The 25,960-nt window shown below is 37.6% G+C and overlaps 1 protein-coding gene across 14 annotated transcripts in view; it reads left to right on the top strand.

The window, feature by feature from the left end:
• The window catches only part of CCSER1 (coiled-coil serine rich protein 1), a 627,741-nt gene that overhangs the window by 158,033 nt on the left and 443,748 nt on the right, over positions 1 to 25,960 (top strand). For all 14 annotated transcript variants that reach the window (XM_068187575.1, XM_068187574.1, XM_068187578.1 and 11 more), the window contains exon 5: positions 17,685 to 17,805. In XM_068187575.1, coding sequence (XP_068043676.1) covers positions 17,685 to 17,805 — 121 coding nt within the window. The remainder of the gene's footprint in view (positions 1 to 17,684; positions 17,806 to 25,960) is intronic.

The raw sequence follows: 25,960 nt of genomic DNA, 5'->3' as shown, positions 1-25,960 counted from the left end.
TGAAGAGACATCAGTCTTGGACAGGGACTACATTATTCTCCATACTTGCTCTAACTAGCTAGGCAGGCTCTTGCTGGTTCTAGGAAGATTATTTAAACTGCTTCTGTTCTCAGGCTAACAGAATGACTGATTAGACAGCCCTGTTGAACTACAGATATGGATACTGATGGACTGTTGAAATCAGACTGAAGTCCAGCATCCAAAAAGAGTGAGGTGTTGGATTTTGTGCTTGTTAAAACTTTTGAATCTATTAAAGCTTGGTTCAGTTAAGCCGCACAGCCTAAGCAAAGCAACATGCACATCTGTGTTAAAAAGCTGTGCCTTAGCTTTACTTTTGCACATGATGGACAAAATGGGAGGCTGCAATTCAGGAAATGTGTGCACATTACATTTATCTACTCACAGGAGTTTTGCTTTATTGGTGATGGATTTAGGAATGATGGCCATTTTTTGTTGTGTCCAGCCTCTTCATCTGCACCCCAGTTTTGTATAAAGAAGGTTATTTTAAGGTTCACACAAAATGCACGTCTAGTTTGACTGTGATACCTTGTACACTTAACTACTTTTAAAAATCTTTGAGCTTAAAATAGTATTTCAAAACAGTTTACTACTATGTAGAGGAATATACTTTTATGCTCCTGCAAATACAGTTTCATCTATGAGCATTGATTGGAAAATGAAAGGCTAAAGGAAAGCTGTGATTCAGTGGCTGTAAAATGCTTAAATTGAATATGTGAATTAAGAAGGAAGCAATTCACTAGATATAAAGTGCTTGAAATACCAGAATTTAGGCCACAAGGAAAAGGTACTGTAGAAGTATGCTTTGGTAATTTTTAATTATTTTATTTCTCTCCCTACCTATGATTGTAGTCTAGCTGCATTTGGGATAGTTAAGGGGTTAGATATTAATAATTCAGTACAAAAGTGATAATTCATTTTGTAAAAATTAATTTGTAAGTACAGGGGATTCCTATATATAGAAATTATTATAAAAAGGCCAGAGTAACATGGTAACCTGGGAGTTTCTGTTCTAGATCAGAACTGTGTCTGGTCTCATTCATTCTCCTGTCTTTACCTGAGAGACCTTAGCAACAGAAAAGAGAAACTCTTTTTTTTTCGTAGAAAAGATGTTGCAGAACTAAATATACTTCTATTATAATATGGCATATTCTCAGAACTTTTTTTACTCAAAACCACAAAGAAAATAACAGCACAAAATGCCGAATTCATCTCTTGTATAACTTTCTGAAGCCTGATAGTATTCTTAAGCATTAAGGGAAAATTTGTTCAGCTTGATTTTCTGATATATGGCAGAATGTGGAGAAATTGTATTTTATCCTTCTGCACCCTCATTTCCATGTCCTGTCTATCCCTTCCACCAAAATTGTTTTTTCTGTGTATCTGATGCTAGTGAATTCCAAAACCTGTTGATGGTACAGTTTGTGGTCCTGACCTTAGACACAAAGAGTGTTTTGTAGGTAGAATAATTCTGATAGTGTTTATTTGCTTATGTGACAGAAAACTTAATCTTTAACTTCATCTTATATAATTATTTTATAATCTTATATGACACCAGTAATTCAGCAGTAATTAGCAACTTGGTAAGAAGGTAATTACATTTATAGAGACTGTGTTTTCACATGTTTAGCAGTCTGCCTAACAAGCCACACCAATGAAAACAAAACCCAAAAAGAATATTTCATCTAGAACAATTACAGATTTACACCCATCACTGTAAATCAACACAAGAATTGAGAATACTGAGAATTTGAATGGTAATCTCTCTCTATCCAATACCTAATTAATGAAGATTAATCAGATTCTTAAGCAGCAAATCCTTCTACAAAGTATACCTCTGCCATTGTCCTCATTAAATACCAGAGTCATGGCCCTGCTTATTCCTTTGCGTAAAACCTTCCTGTGGGATATTTCTACAGCGTAAGGTCTTCATGGTATGTGCACTCCCTGTATCAGGAAGGCAATGGCCCATATCTGAAGTCCATAAGATACTTAGGCATTGAAAGGATTTGAAAAGCAGTTGACATTTAAGGTGTAATTGTGTTTTTTCTCTTACTGAACCAAAGTGCTTTTTGACATTAGCAGCAACTTAGCTGATCAGATACTCTGTCAACATGAAAATCTTAGAGGGTAGGACTCTAACCCAGCACCTGGAACCTTCCATCCCAGAGCATCACTGTAGTGTGTAGTGCCCATGGTCCCATTCAGTCCTCCTTGTCTTCTGGGATTTCTGCTGGGATAACTCTGGAAAAGTGCAGTGCTGCACCAGGAATGTATCTGGTAGTGTTGAAATCCCTAAACTAGAGGGTTTTTTTTTTGGTTTTGTTTTGGGTTTTTGTTTGGTTTTTTTTTTAAGTGTGAGTAAACTAACACTTTTGAGTCTCTGTGTAAGAACCTGAATAAATATGCTATTCTTAAAAAAGGAAAAAATACTCTGTTTCTGAGTGATACTTATTTGTTATTAAGCCCTTGAGAAACAAAACAGGATTCTTTTCTTGTGCCTTATATTGACTAGCAAATCAGGCAGGATTTATAGGTTTTTCTGCCTTTCCTTTCATTGGCTCTGCAAGCCAAAATTGTTCTGTTGAGATTTCAAGTCAGGAAGGTAGAAGCTGGAAGGCAGTACTAATGCAGAAGCTTCTTGAGCATGGTTAGTTGACACATTTACTGTGGAGCCTAGCAAGGAAACCCTTTCTCTTTCACATCAGTTCATAATTTCTTCAGTTGTATTTGTACTTATTTAGAAGATGTTGTGTAGGTATCTGTGTATGTTACCCAAAAATTCCAACAAGGTGGCAGTGTTTTCCCATTGTTTAAGGACATGTCACTGGGGATGTACTTGTCTGAGTGCTCTCCTGATGCTTGTGACCGTATTGCTTTTAGTAGTAGTAGTGTCTTGGCCCACAAACATGTCATGTTTCATTGTCCTGTGAGAAAGTATAAAACCCCAAATGGTTGTTACTTTCCTTGTTTTCAGTGTGTCATCAAGGCAGAATCTGGAGATTGCCTAAAAACATTTCTCTGTGCTAAATTTCAACTGGGTTTTGATGTGTTAATTTAGAAGCATTTCTTCATTCTCTTTATATTTGTGGCAAGCAGGGTATTCAACAACCCAGGAAGAGAGAGAGCAGAGCTCAATGTGTGTTGTGCTTGACTGTACAGTCTCTGTACATCAGCAGGACCTCATGGATGCTTAAGTGCCACAGCATGCTCCACATCTTCATGTTAGTCTTTGAGGTGTGGGAAACTCCTACTGAGAGCAACTACTGGGCACATCACCTGTTTCCTGGATTTTACAGAAGATTTTACATTTGATACACTCTGTGTACACCTTTTCACTGCAGGTTTTTTTTTGTTTTTTTTTTTTTTTTTTTATTCAGAGGTGTAACTGGGTGATTTTAACATTAGCCTGTTGCTGAACAAAGAAACTGAAGTAGAGATTGTATCAACTCACAGTTTCTTTCTGGTTTGCTAACTTCTTCTAGTTTACTAACAGTTCTCCTGCTTTCAACTGGAATACAAGCTACTTCCTCTGTGTTCTTCAGAGCTATCCCAACAGAAAAAACACAAAGGGTAACATAAGTGTGACCCCCAGAACTAGTAGAAACTTCCTGCCCCATAGGTTTTAGCTGCTAACTCAGACACCAAGCTGAGGGCTGTTAGTTCTGTCTGATAGAGCCAGAAATCCCGACTTGCACCATCCTGAAAATACACCACTTGTTGGCTGGTTTTTTTATTAATAGTTTAAATTAGTTACTAGTTATTAGTTAGAAACTTTCATGTATCCTGCAGTAAATGTGTGTCTTTGAGATCTCCATGGTCAGCCTTGAATCCCACAGTTGTCCTGACTCCTCTCTAACTTAGTTTTCAGTCTTTAGCTACTTGTTACTTGAATTCCAAGGGATTGAGGAGGAGTGCTGGTCCTTCTGTCATTCTTGACTTTTTTTGTGGGATGGAGGGGGGGGACACACAAATCCTGTGTGAAGCTGCAGTGAACCCATACTTGTACTGTGCAACCTTTACTTCCTGCTCTATCAGAAGGAGCCATGGCTATGTATAGTAATGTTTCCTTTATTTCATATTTTATGTTCTGACATCATTAATACTGACAGTACAGCTCAGGCAATCATTTGCTAGTTAGATTGAACAGTCTTTTGTCTCAGCATTGACAGGTTGCAAAATGTTTAATGTATTAACTTTGTATTACAAACACATTTCTGTAACAAATCCATTAGCAGATCTAAAAATCAAAATAGATGCTTGGAATTCAGAAGTAGGGTCAATCTAAAATTTTAATGTATTGCTCTTTTCTTAGCATTTTCATCTGTGGGTAGCAGTTTTGTACATAATCTTTGCTGTCTACATTGCTGAAACATTGGTTCAGAGGCTGATGGGGAAATGTAGTCAAATGAAACCCTGGTCATGTGTTTAATCCCAGGGGATTGCAGCTATCTTGTAACAGTGTTTTATGCTTTATATTCTTAGACTAGGCAGTACCTCTGACACCAAAGCCAGTAAAGAGGTAGTGAATATATGAAGAAAAAGTAAAAGCGTACAGTGAGAAATCTTTGCTGAGTAGAAAATGTGTTGCCTGCTTTTTACATCTAAATGGGTACTTCAGCACATTTTATGTGCGACTTTTACATCAGAGTACAGGAATTACTCTTTCAAATGCAATAAAGATAATTTAGATAACTGATTTCCCAGCTTTTTTATGCTGTTGAGTGTATAAAGCATCTGGCTAGTTCAAATGCCGCTAGTGGATACAAATTAAGTATATAGGGCAATTATAAGAGGTGTTTTTAAGGAAGATGATGTGTTAAGTGTGTTTCCTTCACCTTTTGGATCTTTATATTTTGAATGTTTTTGTAGATTAACTGTAGTACATAAAATTTATATTTAAGATTTTATCAGAAGTGAAGTTTTGTTTTGATTAATACATGTGATATTTAAAATATTGGGTGACTTCCAAATAATTATTCTTTTTAAATTTGAGGGCTTCTAGCAAATGTCAAGTGTTAATCTTAGGCCTGCTCTTAAATTCTAATCAGCTAAGAGCATAATTGTTCAGTAGAGAGTGAAGTAAATTTCCTTCTTAAATGCAGTGGCTTAGAGAACTGGTGGGAAGGAGGTTCCAGAATTGGGGGCCATGTGCTCCAAAATGCAAAGAAGCGCTCTGCATACTGAAGATCCCATTAGTCACCCTCCCTCTGAAGGGACGAGGGTAACCTTTGCGCCCTGGTGTCTGGAGTATTCTTGAAGTTAGTGGGACTCCTTCCAGTGAGTGCCAGGATTTAAAATTACATCATGCAGGGGGTGGCTGTTGACATTTGGATGAGAATGGAGCAGTGTCATTGAGTGCTCTACGTTTTGGAAACTTCAGAGCCAATGTGTTCTGATTCTCGGTGTAGGTTACAACTTTTCTGGAGCCTGGACTTCTTTGTGCATGTGTTGTTTCTGTGGGCCACCCTTTAGGAGCCAGCTGCATAAATATGCAGTAGAGTCTTGTCCCTTGAAAGCAAGCGGTGAAGGCTGATGGATATAGCTGAGTTTTTAAAAGGTCACATCCCGTGATACACAGTTGTAGGTAAAAGATCACTCCATAATCACTATGGATTAGGAAAAAGTGGTTTGTCTTAATTTTTAGGTACCTCTAGAAATCTGATCCACTTGCACTTAGCTAACTTTCAGCAGGATCTGTTGTACTTGACTGGTTCCTTGGATGCCTCTGGCATGACATCTGAAGTAAAGATGGAAGATTTCTCAAGGGGAACGTGGAACGTGGGGCTGTGAATGTGTTGTCACTATTTAAATAGTCATTAGGCCAGATTTTGCTGGATTCACAGATGCCCAACCAGTCTTCCATATTCATGAACACTCTTCATCTGCTTTGACAAATGGTGCTATTTGAGAATTGAGCTTTCAACTTTTTGCTTCTATTTAACCAGTTCACCTTGGGTTCAGAAATTCTGAGGCTGGTGAATCCAGAGAAAGCTCCAGGTCAATCTGGCAATTTAATTTTTATCGTCAGCTGGAGTGTTATTCACTGAAAATCAGTAATGTAGATTTTACTCCTACTTTCTATACATCTTCTGGTTTAGAACATAATGACTTTATCTGTGGAACAGGTTTTTGAGTTAACCTTCCTGCCAGCTCCTACAGAATTTCCCAGTATCCTCTTCTGTAATCATAAAATGTAGAGCTTAGTTTATCACCTGGTGGAGAGCAGGAGGAACATCATGTAGTTCTTTACTGTTGAGGGAGATACAGCTAAAATATTTAGTGCAGGTTCTAAATCATGCTTAGATTAAAACATTATTCTCAAAAAGACATTTACACTATTTCCTCAAGTAAAAACAACAGTATTAGTGACCGCCCCAATGCTCAGCATTTGCAATTCCCATGCTAATATTGTTAGTGTGCGCTACGGCGTTCAGTTTAAAAAGTGCAGCAAATCTACCTGACCACTAAATGGCACTCTTTCCTTTTCAGAGCCAAAACCAGAGGAAAGGTATCAGAGTTGATAGATAGTATGCAAATGTTTATTTTCTTATTATCTAGTCTCTAAATTGTTGTTTGTCACTAAAAGAAAACTGACTTGTTTATTCATTCTTTGCTTTGCATTTGGTATCACTGGTAGAATCCAAATAGAAGCTGATGAATTTTTAATGGCTTGGCTTTAGCTGTTGCATTGCTTCAAAGGTTTGTATGACTGACTTCTGTGGAGAACTTCACTCATAACACAAAGAGAAGCAACTAAATTTCTTTGCAAGTTCAAATTTTATATGATTCATGTTAGGAATTTGAATTACTCTTCTTTGGTAATTTTTTTGATGTTTAATGAGGTTAGAACAAATGTAATACCGGCCTGGGTGGACACAACTGAGTTCTGGTTATTCTGTTTGCAGCATCAGTCTGTATCAATGATGCATTGTTGTCCTGTGGTGGTCTGCTCTCAAGTTTTTCAGACATGTTCATATGGGAGCCAGTACATGGCCAGTTAACAGACATCTGCATGTTATTACCTATGCAGAGGAAAATATTTTTCGAAGAAATGAACCCCATGTAGTTTTATATCTCATTTTAGGATACGTGATTCTTCTTTCCTTCAAATGATTCTTTGGGGCTGTAGTGTAAATATCAATATCAGATTTGAAAATTAGGGCTAGGGGGACATGGTTTGGGTAACTTTCTTAAGGAAAACAGCCTCCAAAATTCATCTATATGCGCTAACGCTATTTTGCTTGCCATGACTGCTTATATAATTAAAAACACTGACTCAAGGGTTGGTACAACTGGAGTATCTATTTCACACCCTTGAAGTGTGACTTGGAACAACCAACATTTGTGACTCTAACAGATGGAGACCTCACTTCATCAAGTTCATTAAGTCCAACCTCCCAAATAGCAAGGTGATTATACTTTGCCAAGTTGTGCTATGAAGCTTTAAAATATATGTATTTGACAAACACACATCTTAGTTTTAATCTTAATTTGAATATGTCTGTAGACAGACAGTCACCATTTTTGTTTAGTGCGTGGGTTTTTTTCCCCCCCAATAATTTAATTGCTTTTAATGTCCCAGTTTGACTTCTGCTTATATAGGGAGGTCTGAAATTTTCACCTATACAGGATCACATACAGTGTAGTGTATCTTTCAGCCATCTTTTTGAGAAGTTGGAATGGTAACGGAGTTGAACCTGACTTCAGTGACTTCAAAGTCACCAATTCCATGTTTGTATATATTCCAGTGCTTATGTTGGACATTTTTGTAGTGGCAGCACACTGAGTTGCTGGTTTGCTCTGAACCAAAACTGCACCTCAGAGGCATAGTGATAGTCTGCAGTCTTTCTTTCTAGGGCTGTAATCCTGCATTGGGCTCCATTTAAACATTTAATTTTGTTATAATCATCTGGTTTAGTGGCTCTTCAAAATTGCTGAGCTTGTCTCACATTCCTGTCATTTTGATCTCAACCATTTTTGCCAAGCACAATCTATTCCTATTTCAATTTATTTGTCTTTAAGGTAAAATATATTGCTCTCAAAACTTGGATGGACTTCAAGCCCTAGTGAATTTGGGTTTTTTTTAAGAATAGTTGAGACTTTTAGAGAAAGTGGGAACAGGCATCAGCATAATGATGAATTGTTTTATTGCTTCTCAGAAAGATGCATATGTGTTACTTGGCATATGCTTTATCTGCAGCATAGATGTATGGCTAGAAGTCTGTACTTCTGAAAATCAATTGGAAAAATTATGCTGTTATTTTGACCATTAATTGGAAGAATTTCTCAGATCACTTACAAACCTGGCATAGCAGTGACCTGTACTCTTCAAAGTTTTGCATCAGGACTGTAATATTGAACTTCTGGAAGAGCCACAGGATGTGCCTGTGCCACATGTCAGATCAGATGATCCCAGTAGTTTTATTTGGCCTTGAAATGTAGTAAATCATATGCAGTGAGTACAAAGCATAGCAAAATCTGCAAGCTGCGCAAATGGGCAGCCTGTTAAAACTGCAGGTACATCAAATAATATTCTCTTTCTCAGTTTTCTTTGTGACATGGGAGGCTTTGTATCATTCCACAACTGCCGCTAACCTTTCTTGTCACCTAGCCAACTTGTGAACATGATTTCCTTGCTACTGCATGAATAGCTATGAGAACAGCCTAGGACATTGCTGTACCGATTTTCTGGAGTCCATCTTCTGCTTGGTGCCACCCGTGAAGAGTGACCTGTGAAGAGCCTTCACTTTGCAGCCCTTTGAACATCCAAGTGTTCTTGCTTCACACCCAGGTGTAGTGGGTGTCTGCCATAGGTGCTCACAGGAGGATGGTGTTGTGTATTCTGTCTTATCCTATTGTTTTACCTGCTCTTCCTCAAAGCCTCTCTGTTTCCCCTCTTGGTTCAGAGGTCTGTCACCAGGCACTCCTGCTGGCCTGTCCCTTTGCTGTGGCAGTACTGAGTGGTAAGACTGTGGAGGATGACCTAGCCACTTTGCTCATTTCCCCCCTGCTTTGTGGTTACACTGGAGCAGTCAGCTGGAGCAGTAGCCAACTGCTTGCTTGTGCATGCTGGTTTGCAGGATTGTTGAATGACTGCAGAGAGACACTTGGGCTGAATTTGCTTTCCTGTAGGAGTGTATCACCTTAAAGAGAGCAAAGATATAAAATAAATGGCTTCCCTGAGCAAAGAGTGAGATCTTCTTTGTTACAGATCCTCTATTTGTTTCAATGTCTGGTGTAAATTTCTAATATTTGGTATGTGAGTGACTTCTGTGAAGGCAGGAATGAGTGTGGAATGGCTATGACCAATGTGCTGTAGTAGGGACTGATCACTGAGTTCCTTATCACTGGGGTTGACAAAGGCTCTCATTCTGCAGCTGAGATGTACAACTCTACTGGCAGCTGTACCTGATGCTCCTGCTAGTGACTGCCAGCACAGCTATAATAGAAAGCCAGATAGCCTCATACTCCTGCAAAACAAAAATACCTCATGTAATTTTCCTGGTGAGCTTTTAAAATCTGCAAGGAAACCTGACGTGATGATTTTATTTAATAATTTCTCTTGGGAAACTGTACTTTTGGAGGTTTGTCTGTGTATTAATTGCTGAAGTAAATTTCTTGTGACTACAGCCATTCAATACAAAACACAATAAATTAATCATGCTAGCATGTCAGTCTTTATTTCAGCTAGGCCAAGAAAAATAGTTGAAGCCAGGAGACTGTGCTCCTGAACACACTTGCTATTGAGTTTTGACAGTTTTACTTGCAGTGAGTGACAGTCAAGGATATTGTTGTTAGAGTAGTCATTCCTTCAGGGGATTGTATTATGCCTACAGAAATGCCCTGCAGGCCTTTTTATATTCCTTCTTTTAAGATGTCAGTGTCACAGTCATTCCTTTTTCTCTCCTTTTCTTGAAGGCATAACATAAATAGAAACCCAAATGTGATCAAAAGCAGCACTAAAACTATTATTCTTCTTTTGGCTGAAAAAAGAACTTTGAGGCAGACAGCTCTTGCAGCTGGTGGCATCCCTGTTGGGATTTCCTCCATGTCCTGTAGGAAGAGATACAAAGGTTTCCCAGTTACTGGTACCTTAAGGGTATTACCAGAGCATGGCTTTATGCTTGCACCTGAAACTGGCACTTTCAGTACTAACTTTTCCATTCTTACTGGAAAACTGGAGTTTTGGGCTGTTCTGTTTCCTTCCATCACCCAGATCCTGTGGGTGTTTTTTTTTTTTTTTTTGTTCTTATTACCCAGTGAGGCAGCTTTGCCAAGAATGGCAGAGGCTACCAGAAGGGGGAGATCTGGGTGAGCCCCATGAACCAACCTGCAGCTGTATTCTACGGTAAATTAATTTAATGAATTTAAAAGTTGTCTTCAAAACTCTTTAGGAATAAATGGATGCACTTGTTTGGCCCATGTGGTGATTAGCACCACACATTCTAGACCAAATGACTAAGCCTCCACTTTTTATTCTAATAGAAATGCTGTTCAATTATGAGATTTCCTGGAATTTGGCAGAATTAGATATGATTGGTGGGATTCAGATCATTAGTTCTTCATTATAACCTTTCCCTCACACAGTTGTGTATTTATGCACACAGTTCTTATTCATGCTTGTGTCACAAAACAAGTCATAGACTGGAGGGCTAAAAATGCAAGCCTGTGACATCATCCTGACTGATAGTGCTGCCAAAGCTAATGAAAGTTAGTAGTCATTTTAGAAGTTCTATTATTAACACTTAACCAATGTTTTTTGACATTGAGAAGTGATGTCTGCCTACTGGATACAGAATATGCCTTTATTTTTAAAGGTTAATTTTTCAATTCCTGTGTAGGCTGCTTGGAACAATATTTGCTTTAAGTTGTTCACTGTGAATAAGAAAGTATCTCAGAAGCAGCCTCAAGCACAAATAGATGTACTTAGAATGTTTAAGGTGTACAGTAGTTACAGCTGAAAAACTAACCCACTTAATTTTCTGGAAATGCAGTTACAGTTTCTCCTGGCCTCACTACAGTGATCCATCATTGTAGGAACTTCAGCAGAGAATGGTTGGTTGTGGAGAGGTCAGCAGGGTGATCAGAGCTATGGAACAGGTTTTAAACAGGAGCACATGCAGATAATGCAGCCTGTAAAAGAAATGGCTGGCTAAGTATCCAAAAGAAGTCTGTAAAATGCAGAGTGGAAGATGAAGGGGGAATTTGTGCATTGTCTTCTCTAAGACTAAAACTGGGGGGGTCATATATGAAGCAAGCTGGTAGCAAGTCTAAAGTGGACTGATCGGAGTATTTCTTCACAAAAGCTATATTCAGCTTTGGAAATCTACAGGACATTGTGGATACTACAAGTTCACGCAAGAACATTAGTAACTGAACAAATTCATAAAATTCCTGAGGGATTAGTAAATACAGGCACAATCACCTTGTAGAAGAAAGTCTGCAAGTCACTGTAAGCTGTGGGAGGCTGCTTGAGATGACTGAACAGGAGTTAAGGTGCTACCCTGTGGCATCTTTCTGCCTCGGGAGAAACCAAACTGCAGTTGTTCTCTCAATACAGTGGATTTAACAAAATATGCAAGAAGAGGGTCATCAGTTTTGTCATTACCTATGTGATTATTTTAGGAGTTGGTGTTTCCATCACTTATTTACCATGTCTGTAGGATTGGTCCTTAGGTGATCAGGGCATACCCTTTCATTCAGCATTCCATTAGGCATGAACATTGAAAAATTACAGTTTAATTTCTTACGCATGAAGTACAAGTCACCAGACCCAAATTTCACTTGTGGCTCTTACTGTGTTATCACAGTGGCTTGTGACAACAAACAAACTTAGGACACAAAAGCGAGGTTGCAGATAATCACTGCAGAACTGCTGGTGTGTAAGAGGAATTCCCTGGCTTCTGCTTAATGCTGCATTTTGTACCCTTTATGTTTTTGTACCAGTGTAGATAGCACAAAGCAGATATGTGTGTGCAGCCTTTGTATAATAGAGCCATGAAACTTAAGAACCTGATAGAAAGTAATTCATTTGCCCATAATGGGTCTGTAATTGTTGCTATTACAAAATTTCTGATTGTGACTATGTTGTGTTTAAGAACCAGGCCTGTGGTTTTATTGCAAAATTATTACAGCAAACCCTTTGGGGACTGTGAGCATATGCACTCATTCTCTTAAGTATTCACTTGACCAGTATTGTGAAACGTAGCTGCTTCTAGGGAACAAGAGGCCCTAGAAAAACTGTTGAACTAATAAAAAATTGAAATTAATTTAGTTTCCTTTTTTTCTCCAAAGACCATCATCAAATCTAGGATCAAGGAGCAGGAAAATGAGGCCTTTTTATTATTATTTTTTAATATTGAGGTTTTTCTAATATAAGTAGATGGGCGAAAATAGCTTTCACATAAAGTACTTGACCTTTTGTGTTGTTTTAAAGAGACTGAAAGTCTTCTTGGGCTTTAGGGTTTAATAACAAAGAAGTAAAAGACTTTGTGTTTCTGCGGCTGAGAAAGAGGGTATGGAACTGAATTCATACACTTAGTTTTACTGAAGTGTTTCATGCAGCTGATGTTTGGGGTTGATGGAGAAACAAATCTGAATGCTGGTTCTTTTCTGAGCCCTCTGAGTGACCTAGGACTATCAGAGGCCATATCTGTGCACTCAGGAAGGGATTAACATGGTAGTTAGTCACAGTTCTTCCGGAACATATCAGAATTAATAGACTGCATTTCAAGATCGTCTCTTATATGCTATTTCTAATGTCAGCAACTTTCCTGACAAAATAACTTGAGTTGCCTGTTGTAATTTTTTTTTTTTTTCCCTCAGCTCTTCACTTTTCCTAATATACTGAAGGAATTTACAATGTATCCACGCTTCCTTTTTGGTTGGTTGGTGTGTTTGTGGTTTGGGTTTAGTTAGCTTGTTTGTTTTAGCAAAAGCTCTGTTTTAAGTGTAACAGTTCTTTGTCCTGAATTTCCCTTGTCTGAGGAACCTGTGTAGGGGTTACATATTTTGCAGCTCTTGGCCTTTGTTCGGAGCACCTCAGAGGGTGACTCATTTCCTGAGCCTTTTCATGGCAGAGAGGTATTTAGGAAACCATGTGCCAAAGTGTTCTCAGTGCCTGCAGTGAGACTTGGTGTTCCAGAGTTATTAAAACATAATGTCTGGCCTGGTAGTAAAAGGGGTGTGGGATTGGATACTTGGCATCCAGATGTTACTCCCTCATGCTCCAATCCCCTGTCTCTTACAGTGGCAGCTGACTGATCTTTCAGGGTAAAGCATTTAGTGCCTTACATGCTCCTGGCTGCTTGCTTAGTTTTTTACCAAAGCAAAAGGATTTTTGGTTTAAAACAGTGTCTGTTTCCAGATTTGATCTGTCTGTTGAATGATGAGAGCTGATAATTTTAAACTTCATAGGCATAAATGTAAATAATTTGGATTGTCAGGATAAGTGCCCAGATTTCTGAAATCCAGAAATACTTCACTGTTTTCATCTCCCTGTGTCATGATTCCCTTATGCTTCATTGCACACTGCATATGAACATTTCCCTTCTATTTTCTCTAGGCAGGTAGTACTTGCTGCTAATTTCATCTTGCATCGTGTCAAGGGAGACTTTTTTTGATAGCTAGCAGTGATAACCAGATTTTCTTTCTCCTCAGTTAAAAAAAAGGGGATGGGGGAAGTGTGTACAATTAAGTGTTTGAAATAGATGATGTAAATTACATCCTTAGAGCTTTAAAATCTTTTTATTCTCTGGAGAAACACATTCAGTAGCTGTTGAAGGCTTCCTATTGTCCTGCTATTTAGGGAATTAAAATTTTTTCACTGGTTGGTTCAAAGTAGGAGAAAAAATGTTTAATTAGTCATTCTCATTGTTCTTGAAAGAAGCAGCAAATAAAGAAAAACCTAATGTTTTTCTTCTCCAGATGTAAAGATCTGTTTTGATAGTGAATGATGTTCTGGGACTGCCTAAACCAGCTAGAGTAAATCCAAGCCAGCATTCCTAGTGATAAATATATGGGGTACTTTTAAAACACTTGGCGATGGAAGAAAACAAGCTGCATGCATCATTAAACCAAAGGATCTGGGGAGAAACTGTGCAGCTTCAAAAGTAGTACAGATCTTTTATAATAGTAGTCCATGAAGCTAAGACTGTTTGTTTTCCCCTTCTGTCCAGCTCTCCTTTACATGACTTGTAATTTGTAGGTAGTGTCTTTTGTTTCACTAAGAAAAATATGTTTCTGTAATGATAACACAAATATTCCTCTGGTTGTGTTATTTCACTACAGTTATTAGCTTGTTCGTGTAATGGTTGAATTGAGAATAAAGGACTGAAAAATACCATCTCACTTGCATGCAAATTGCTTTTCTTTTTTCTGAAGGTATTCAGTGTATAACACTTTCTGAGATACTAAATGTTAGTTTCTTAAAGAAACTGCTACGAGTAGTATAAAGCTGGCTGATTTCTCCCCTTGTTGATAACTTGTACAGTTTTTTCCACCATTCTGCATCAGGAATAAGATAGTAGGCTGAGACAGCTGATTACATTGATGATTTTGCCAAGCACTAACTCAGATGACTGAAAATTCTGCTTTCCTTAGCAATTTGTGTGGGAAGACTAAATTTTTAATTTCTTGCTGGAAGTTGAGGAGCAAGTTTGATGCGCGAGAAGATTTATGATTAAAAGGAGCGATCCCGTAGAGTAATTGTTTTTCTAATGTTTGTGATATTTTGAGGGTTGAACAGATTTCAATTCATAAAGACTACAGACATATAGATGTCATGAATGGTCTTTTTTGGGGTAACATAAGCCACTTGTAGATTAAAAAATGAAGTTGTAGAAATGAAGCTACATATAAAAGTTGAGTTTGGAATGTGAAATGCAGTCTTAAGTAAAACAATGCCCATGCCCATCCCCATCAGTGTTAAAGTTGAGTGTCCACATTCAAGCATATTCTCATTATTTTAATGAAGGTTATGAACAGATAGTAAGAGCATACACTTCAGTAGGTGAAAATTACTTGCTGCTGTGCCATCAGTACTTCATGACATTTTAGTTAATTATACTGTCCCATAACGACTTAAGACTGTGCACAGAGAGTTGAGATAAAAAGGAGGAATTGCGGTGATTTTCAAAAGCGAGACCAAAGAGTATTGCTGTCTAGAATGGGGGGATAATACATTCCATGAGCTGCAGTCACTGGATGACCGCTAGGTTTGTCTTCAGCTGTAAATTAGGGGATTATACAACACCTGTATAGCATTAATTATTAAACACAAGCAATTTCTCAGTTTTATTCATTAATGAATTTTCTGTAAAGAGTGGGAGACTTGCAGTGTCTTCTTTGTTACTTGTGAAACCCTCTTTTATCATTTTTTGTAGCTGCTCTGGTGGACAGTGCCTGATCTAAGGAAACCCTCCCCTGTGATGCTTGTCACCAGACCTTTTATGAATTCTGAAGTAATAACTTGATACTCTAGGATTAATACAGGTCTTCTGAAGAAAAATATGCATTTGCTTCATCCTTTATGCTCTGTTTTATCAATGCTTCTGATTAAAATTCAGGTGCTGAATATCACAGGTGCACTATGACAAGCCTATTTTTTGGCAATTCTTTGACTAAATAGAGAGACAGAGAGACATAAATGTTCGTTTTTGCACATAGTCACTGGTTGTAATGAGAAAATACTGTTTTGTAAATTACTTGGTGCCTACCAAACAGAATCGTGCTAGTAGATGGTGTGCTGGTTGTACATAATATAGTAGGATGTAAAAATCACCAAAAATTCCATTTTTCTTATGCTGTCTCTTTAGTTCAATGTATTTTGCATTAGTTTCATCTTACTCCGTTATGCATCAAGCTGTAACAGAAATCCTGCTTGCATGCCTGCAGTCAATATAGCAAGCTCTCTTTGTGTATGACTGTCTTTTGGACATGTGTGTCTATGATAGTGACAAAGTATTGAGTAATGCTGGTTCCAAAGAAAAAAGGAAGGTAAGGTAAGATACTGGGCATCTTAGGTGGCTTAGTCACTTAGCACAGTGTGTGCATTAATATTTAAAGCACAAACATAAACAATGCTGGAAAACATCAGATTAATTAAATGCAACTACAAGCACTCCCCAAAAGGTTTTCTTCCTGACAGAGCTGCCTGTGTTCCAGCCAATTGTGCTGCTTGCTGAATGGCTCAGAACTGCTCAGAAAGCAAAACAAGCCCTTTGTAGAAATAATCCAGCCCCGACATGACCTGTTCCTGTTGGTGTTTCAGGGTGTTTGTGGAGCACCAGCGTGTCCTGTTGGTATGTGCTGAGTATGAGCTGAAGGTAATTCGTGCCCTTGAGGTAAAATGGCACAGTTGGCTGTTCTTGACCCAGTCAGGTCAAGATGGATGGACTTTTGCTCCAGTTTTGCTTCTTTTGTAAGGGGAGGATAGGCTATGCCAGAGGTATGTTGTCCGTGGGCAATAAGGGGGCACGTGATTCAGAGAACGGAATAATAATAAATCAATTTAACAGTTCAGTGTTCCCAGCTGTGCCAGTCTTGCATAAATGTATGTACTTGTGATATGTGTTCTTTCTGGTTTTGAATTGCTCAGAATTTTCCACAGTCATTCTGGTTTTACAGGCTATGTTATTGGCTCTGTGGGCACGTGTTCACTATGTATGAAAGAGCTCTGTATGTTATAAAATACTGCGTGTCTTTCTGTTTAAACACAGGCCCCCACATTTATTCTTGCTTGTATATAATACATTAAAGTACCAAATGTAAGATAAGAAGCTGTCATGCTTTGTTCAATGAAACCAACTCTTAATTCCAGCTTTCATTTGTTTCATGCCTTGGCTGTTAATGAAATCTATAGCTTCAAAATCAGTAGGAGTGGTCACTGCTAAAAGCTGAATTACTAGCGACACTTAAAATTTACATTTTAAGAATTTTTATGAATTGTAATATATATAATTGTCTGTTCAGAGATCAGAAACTTTTAGATATTAATTTATTAGTTCTATTTGAGCCAAATGCTCAGCTCAAGTTCGTGATCATTCTTCTAGCTCTAAATACTGTCTAAGTTGTAACATTCAGCACAGTAATACAGATACAATTTTTATTAAAAGAAAGCATGAGTCAGCATATCAGATATCACTTCTAGACCGTTTGGATTTGGCCTTTTGGAGTAAAATGAGTCATAACAGTTAAAAGTGAAAAATAAATCACTAACTAGATTTTCTTACATCTATTTTCTTATAAAATTCTAAAATTTTTGAAAGTGGGAGGTTTGCCTGGAAACCACTTATTATTTTCACCCTTATTTTCAGTCTGTGATGAAAAATAAGTAAGAAATGAATCATACTCTGATGTCATTTATGAAATAGAAGTCCTTTTAGGACTGAAACACACCGATGAGCTAGAGTAGACTGACAGCAGATCTTGTGCTAGGTAAAACTTAGTGAATGATCAATCAATGGCAAAAAATGTGCAAAGTAAGCACGTTAGGAAATGTGAAAAATAATGTCATTTTCATTGCATGTGACCACAGTGAAGCCTAATTAATTATTTGCATTTGTATTTATCACAGTATGAATAGATTTTTTCTTCTATTTTTTCCTTCCTTTCAAGTGCAAACTGAGTTCGCTGTTTAACACTGATACTTTTTATCTTTGCAGTGTGCCGGGAAGATTCATGCCAATCAATAGTGTCATGTGCTGCTGTAGTACTCACCCCTGTAGAGACAACAGTGGATACAAGGAAAAAAGAACAGATGATAATGCCTGATGTGTCCAAACAGTGAGTTATTCAAATAACATGATCTTTTACAAGTGCATTTTAAGCACCAGGCCGGATTCCTTCTCATGGATATGCATATGCACCCTCCTTTCTCTTTCATCGAGGCTTTCATAGGTGTTTCCAAAAATAGAAACTAGCCTGAGGCTAAGCTGCTGCTTTTGTTCATTAGCCTACATTTTTTCCCAAGACTTTGGTGATGATATATATATAGAGGGAATGAGATATGCTTTATATGCTGAGAAACTGACTTTTAAACAGGTTTGATAAGCTGATTCTTTTTATTCAAATAGTCCTTTCGTTCTTGCAAGTAGTTGTTTTTTATAAAAAAGGTGATTTGTAAATGCTCAGCTCATCTGCTATATTTCAGTATTTTCCAGTGACCATTTTACCTCTGTAGCACAAGAGGCATCTTCAAAAGTGTGGTAGTGCGTTCTTCTGGGGACATTTTGTTTACTTAATTATAGTGTATTTTGTTATCTTGCATTAGATGAAAATCAGAGTGTGTGGTAACATTTGCCTTGCAATACCAGGCAGGATGGTTATTTCTTAATGATTGAGTCCTTGGAGAGTAAAAGTAATTGTGTTTTCATGAAAAGAAAGAAAACACAATTGTAAGGCTTTATCATAACACAAACTTGAGGTCTGTGCCTTTTAAAGTGTGGAAGGTATTAAAAATATGACAATGGATAACATGATTTTTGTTCATTTATGTTTAGTTTTCTGCTTCTCTTGGTATGTACAAGCTTAGCTTTAAAATTGTCTGTGGAGTCCTGGCTTACATGCCTATTACTGTAAGAAAATTAAAACATCCCCTCACATCCCCAAAATCCCCGAAACTTCCAAAACACCACTGGTGGATTAGAGTAGATTAGATGGGTTTTGATCTTGCTGCAGATCTATAACTTAAGTCTGTATCTGGCTGTGGTATCTTTTTCAATGTGGTGATAAACCCATTTCATCTAGACTACCTGCACTTAAAATGTAACACAGTATGTTACCTACTGTCTAGGTATTAGTGCAAGGACCTTGTGTTTAAAATGCTGTGGGCATCTAATTGTTGTAGTGCTTCTGTTGTGTAGTTCTCTGATTATCAAGAGATTGGAATGGCAATGGACTGTAAAATACTGTGCTGAAATCCAGAATAATCTTTCTGGTTAGTTCAAAGCAGCATAGAACAACATAGAACCTGCACTGTTGTTTGATTGGCTTTTTCATCAACTGTGATGAGATTCTCTTATGAATTCAAAGTAAGTAACTCTAATATCTGTTGAGCATGTGCTGAATGAAGCCACCTACCAGATTTTTGGTTTATTTAGGTTTTTTTTTTTTTTTTTACAACCTGATTAGTGTTACGTTCTAAGAACATAGACATAACTTTTCCTAAGCACTCTGAGGTCTCAGAAACATGCTCTAACCTCTGCTACTCTTCCAATACTAAAGTTTAAAAATACTACCTGTGGCTCTGGAATTCTTTCAATGAAGAACAAGATGGTGCTTAAACAGATTAAATCTCTTTGCACTTGTCCATCTGAAACTGTGTTAGTGCATAAGCGTCTTTAAGCCAACATTTATGACAAGTATATTTGAAATTAAACAGAACCATCTTGCTGAAAAAAGTTTGCAATTTTGTAGAAACCTTCAAAGTAATTGTAAGGAAGTGAAAATATGCAGCTTCAGGAAAATCTCCAGCATTATGAATGAAATATCAGCATACTGATCTTGTATGTCACCCTGTGCTTTCTACATGCAGATAGCTTTCTTCATATCCAGTTAATGGAAGCAAAACAGATCCTAATTCCTGTGGCTAAGTATCCCAGTGTCATCTGTCTCCAATGCAAACATGCCTTTGGTGTTTGTTGAATTCCATTGACTGGAATGCAGACTCCATGTATCTACATGTGTGGATTATAGTTATTGATACTCAATCATGTGGAAAACAACATTGATGCTTGGATTTTTATACTTATCTGTCGCCCTGATTTCTTAGGATTTTCTAAAGCCTTCTGAATTTACATTCTTGTAGAGAATTTTCTCACGCAACTTTCTGTAAACAACCTATTGTTTTGCATTCTTTCATAGAGGCGGAGAAATTTGATAGACTGGTAGTTTGTCCAGTGTCGTTTGGAGAGGTGGCATGTTCACCTTCCAATCCACTGGCACCTTTTGAGAACTACAAATGATTGGAGTCAGAAAAAATAAATTAGTCTCTTCATGGTGACCAAATCTGTGGTGCGTCGTTTTTCCTTGTGTCCTCTGGTGACACTTATCTTTGTGTACCTATATGGTTTTGACTTGCATGTCCAAAAAATCATGCATATCACAGAGGGCTAAGCAGTAGCCAGCCATCGAGTTCCTGTAGGGACTAGTTTCTGCCTTCAGGCCCTACAGAACAGAGTGTGTTTAAAATAACTAATGCTTTCTAAAGCTACATAAGAAAGTCTGTAATCCAAACCAGATAAAATGCATATTAATGGTAATAAAATGTTAAACAGTTACAAATAGCTAAAAATAATTCTCTTGTATGGCACAGTAAAATTACATCCAAGACATTCAGGACACAAGAAGCGGTGAAGACTGGGCAGGGAAAAAAAAGAAAAAGCTCTTAATGCTACTTGTATAATACTTGATTAATGATGTTATTTTGTTTTAGAAAGAAACTGTTTAGTGGCTTTAAATAATGTATTTGCCTAATGTATTTTTTTTGTAAGCAGCAAATGGTGCCAGAAGTGGTAGCAGCAAATCTTAACGAGATTTTAAGTGTCCGTGATAAGTTCTTATCAGGATTGCAGGAGTAAAGGGCCAATTTTTCCCCCCCACCCTGTATTTTTTCTTGGAAGCTCAAACTGTTTCATCAGAGAGTAATTTCATAGTGATACCCAGGTAATTGCTGACTTGTTGCATGTTCACTGGGCAAAATCCCTACCTCAATTATTCACCAGGAATGGATTTGGCAAGAGGAAGAGCACACCTTTGGTTTTTGCCTTTCCACTCCACAACAGGCATTGAGGCAGAAAAATCAATGGTCAGTGTGAGGTTAGGGTGACAAAAAGGAAATGTGAGCTCTTCCTTATTTTGTTTTCTCAGTCCTCCACTTTGTCTAGGATGTTGCATTAGCTTTGCTATGTTTTGTAGAAATAAAAGCCTTAAAAACCTCTTGTTGTCTTATTAGTTCAAATTACTGAGGCCTCTTTGTGTTGCCATAGTGATACATCAGTCAGTTGTTCTCAAAGGTGCCCAGATGCTAAAACAATTGGAACATTTTGAACAGTGAATTCTGCTTACAGAGTCCTAATTTTAGTCCTTCCTATCTGAATTCTAATATAAATAAATCAGATCTGGCACAGAGCAATGGCATGAGGAATCCTCAATTCAGTTTCAAGTTCTTACAAGGCAGCATGGGAGAGGATGCATGGCCCAGGGAACTGTATGTTATGCTTTAAATCAACTTAGCTTCTGCATCACTGGGCAAACGCCAGGGCTGAAAGGTCATCCTAGAAGGGGCAGTGTGGAAAAAGAAGTGTCTAAAGACAAACGAGTCTTGGAGCAGACAATGTTCTTCTGCTGTGTGATGTTCATAGGTAAATACAGAAAATCATTCATGTGCTACTAGTGCATGAAAAAAGTATAGTGAAGTTCAGGTGCACCATTTTTTAATCAGATTTAAAGTTAAGCTGATAGGTGTGTGCTTCATTTGATGTGTTTCTTTGGATATGACTGCCCTGCAGTTCAGAATCGTGATGGCAACATGCAACCCTCTGAGCTGGCTAATTTAGAGGTGGTTTGTGCATTAGTACTTCAGCTGCTGTCATATTTCTGATTTTGATTTTTACTTACAGGTATTATTTGCTGTTAAAGTGTTCTTAGAACTACAGATCTTGTTATGTCATGAAGCAGACACAGTAATTTGACAACTCTTTTTCATGTCAGAAATATTTTCCTGAGTTTTAGGAGAGATTTGTAGATGAAGAGCCTAGAAATATGATAGGATGAGTGGCAATGTTTTTAAACTGAAAGAAGGTAAATTCAGACTGGATCTAAGGAAGGAGTCTTTTACAGTGAGGATGGTGAAACACTGGAGCATGTAGCCCAGAGAAGTCATCGATTCCCCATCTGTGGAAACATTAAAGCGATGTTGGATGGGGCTCTGAGCAACCTGATCTAGCTGAAGGTGTCTCTGCTTATTGCAGAAGGATTGGATAAGGTGGCCTTTAAAAGTTCCTTCCAACTCAAATATAGTCAGTGCTTTTATTTTATGATTTTAAATGTCACTGATCATTTGACAGTTCTTCAGACTCTTAAGATCAAGTTGTTTTTTTTCTGGTAAACCTCTCAATGAGCCTATGCAGTGAGTCTTTTCAATATTCTGTCTGTGCCAAAGCTGTTTCACTTGTACCTTGTAACTGTACTTACCTGAGCAAGTTTCTTAAGTGTGAGATCAAATACATGAGAAAGCTTCTTGAAATCACAGTGACTACCTGGGTGCTTGCTGGTGGAAACAGGCTGCTAAGGGGGAGAGTCACAGCTCTAATGCCATTCTGTACAGCACTGTTTAGTGCAGATGCTAACCCAGGATTTCACTACTGATACAGATGGGAATCTAGGAAGATTTTGGTGCATATATATAGCATATATAGACTGAATTTATTAGCTGCAATAAGCATATTCCAAAATTTAGGAGCCTTTTTCCTTTCTCAGAATTTCAAGTTTTAGGCATATAATTGTTACATCAGAAGACTGGTAATCTTTTTTGACTCTTGCAGCCTTGCCTAATTCCTTTCAAAGGAAGTTCAAACCAAGCTGTTTATGTATTTTTCTTCACTTAATCAGTTGTGGATTTTCCTTTCATTTTTTTTCACTGTAATTTTTTTTTTGCATTTTTGATAAATCCCAGGGAAGATTTTCTTTCCCCTCAAAGCAAGTGATCTTATATTACATCTGTAATTTTTGATGCTTCTGCTTTATCCTGTTATTGAGAGATGCTTCTGCCTGAATTAAAGTGTAAACAAGGGGTTGAGGTGATACCAGCAATATGTGTACATGCTTCTCCACAGTTTGTCAGTGTTGGAACCCTTATCTGAATGCGTTACCTATGATGTGCCAGGCCTGGAACCAGGCCACCCTGCCACTCCATCCTGTGCTTATCTCATAGCAAAGTCCTTCTGTGGCCTTAAAAATCACATTTGCCTGTCTCAAATGCCATTTTAGTCCTTACAGCCCCTCAGTGATGATGTGAAACATGGTCTCTAAAACAGCTGGGTTGTCAGGCAGTGGTGTCCACATCACGATTCCTGTCTGCTGTGGCAGTCCTTTCAAAAAGGCATATTTCAGTGATGTGAAACAGGAACACTTTTCACGCTTGTTTGGAAAAGCAGATAAAAGATGAGTGTACTCTTTGTTTGTGGATGATTTGGACAATGGGCGATGGAAGCATATGTCACTCTTTGGGGGAGAAAAGGCAGAAAAGAATAGGAATGCCCAATGTTGCTCTGGAAAGACCATACTTCAAAAGGTGTGGTTCCAGCCCAGCTGAAAAACCTGAGACATCAGCTGGATTGCAGTATACTCTCCACCACTGCATTTTAGTGATAATAGGTAGGAGAGGTAGCATTTATATCCAATTTGAAATGGAGTAAACATAAACAGTGTGTTTATGCTGTCAGTGGTCTACTTTTGCATTCTTTTATCTATTTTGCTAGTTAGTTTTTAAGCTCTATATAGCAACTTGAAGGGGAACTGAAAATTTCTATCTTCTGTGCTGCCTGTCACATGGTCTCCTGTGCATCCTGTATTGCTTTTTGCACATAATGGGAAAAGAAGTTATTTTGCTGTATTCCTGTCTCCTTTGAAATGGGAAACTTTTTAGAAAATAGTAAAAATACAGTATTTACACTTTTTTTATTGTCTGCTAACTAGTTGAAACTACTACCTGACATTGCCTCTTGTCTGGGCTGCTCAAATTGGTAACATATTTCTTCTTGCTTTGAGGAAAAACAGAAAACGAAACCAGACTCTGTTGTTTCTGTTTTTTTCCCTGTGTTCAGCCACTGCAAAAATGTGAATGATTTTGTAAAATCAATTATAGGTAACAGTTGTGTAAAGGAAATATAATTGCACTGCAAAGTGAATATGGAAGAAACCTTACATCTGGTTATAGAATGGGAGTATCATCAGTTCTCATGTTCCTCTCAGTCACTGCAACCATCAATTTATAGGAGAGATTGACAGGAAAGCAATCTACAAATGAAATTTAAATATCTTAGGCAATTATTTGCAGCCAAGGGATGAAGCAGTTCTGTACAGCTTAATTTGATGAGATGCAAATGGTGAATAAGCTGGTTTTGGAGAGCCACTGACTAATTGCAGTTACTGTACTTAGTATTTTCAATATTTTGTAATTCAGCTCCTCTCTTTTCCTCCTGTGTGGTGGTGAATAATGCAGGAGGGAGAGGAATGATGGCAGTTGTCCTGTGATGATGAAGAATGATGGAGGGAAGGGTGCTACATAGATCTTATCTATAGCCCTGCCAAGGAAGCTTTGATCCTTTGCAAGTGTAGTCATTATTTGGAAAACTTCCTCTTTCCTATGACAAGAGATTTGGTTTCTAATACACAATCAACTATGAATGCTTCAATCATTTCCCTAAAGTATTACTGATGTGGCTGAACTCAACTTGAGAAAAAGATACAGGGGTGGAATGTTAAGCAAGGTACTTAATGAGGTCATTTTGAATCAAAATGTGGAGGATCAAGAAAACGACAGCACTTTCGAGTTGAGGTAATTGTAACTGCAAAGTAAGATGAGTGCATTGTATCATTGTGTAGCTAGTCTTCATTAAAAAAATTGAAAAAAAAGAAAAATTAAAAAAAGAAACTATAACTTTGCTGATGATGTTTCTAAGCACCAGATGGTGAAAATTTGGATAGAACTTTCAGAGTTAAAATCCAGTTACTGTAATGTACCTTGACAGAGTGTGGCCAAAGCTCATTTAAAACATTGAACTGCACAAACAAAGGACAGTGCACTTATAGTTATCGGGAATACAAATGTCCCCTGCTTCAACACCAAGCACTGGACAACATAACTGCATCTACAGCTACCGTTCCTGAACTAGATCTGAAGTTATCATAAGAAAAATATTGTCACCAAATCACAGTGACATTTAGAAAACAGCTTTGCCTACAGCAAGATCACTTTGTTTCATTGAGATACATTAAATTATGTACGTTTATGATACCATAAAGTCATTCTAGTTTTGGTCTTTAACCTAAAAAAGAATGTCCTTTGGAGTAAGATTATCAATTTATTTATCAGATCTGAGAAATTTTTTAAATTTGTAAATTAAATGAAAATCTGTGCATTCCCTTGCATCCTCCTTTTCTCTGTTCTCTGTGAATCACTACATTCTCCACTGGGTGTTTATGCAGTAGAGGAAGCTTTAATTACATTACTTGCTTGTCCTTCATGTCCACAAATTTCCCCAAAAGAAATACATCAAGATAAGTAATTTTTCACTATTTGGTTATAGAACTTACTTAAAAACATGCCTTTCGTATATACATACATAGCCAGGTGCTTAAGATAGACTGGGTTCCAGAGTGCAAGTTTTCTCCTATATGTTCTGTGGTGTCTGGAAGTGTCTGCTTTATTTGCATAACTGAGAATTACAAATCAGACCACAAATATCAACTTAATTCCAACATGGCAGTCTCACACTTGGCAACCAAGAACTCTTCTAAACTGATGGCCTTGAATATTGCAAAATATTGCAATATACATTGCAAAATATTCTTAGCAAGTACATTTCAATTAGAACAATAAACCATAAGACACAGTTTTGAATTTTAATTTTGGGCTGAGATTTTTGCTGTGTGATGAAATAGAAATTATTTTTTATATATATCAAAACTCTTTAATGTCTGGAACAATTCTAAAAGGAGATGTAGTTGAAGTAAATACAACCATACTTGGTTCAATCAACCTTGAAGAGGATGGCTACCATAGATAATGCAGGCAGAGATGTTTAAGACAGGCTTAAGAAATTGAAAATCAATTATTTTATCTGGACACCTCCACCTGAAGAGCTGGTATTGTAAGTTGTAGTGTTAGTCACTCACAGTGTTTGTTATTCTAATAAAATTATGGAGTTTTCTGCTA

The sequence above is a fragment of the Anomalospiza imberbis genome, chromosome 4 (assembly GCF_031753505.1).
Source record: "Anomalospiza imberbis isolate Cuckoo-Finch-1a 21T00152 chromosome 4, ASM3175350v1, whole genome shotgun sequence".
Lineage (NCBI taxonomy): Eukaryota > Metazoa > Chordata > Aves > Passeriformes > Viduidae > Anomalospiza > Anomalospiza imberbis.
The sequence above is the reverse complement of the archived record's forward strand: the minus strand, read 5'-3'. Positions and strand labels throughout refer to the sequence as shown.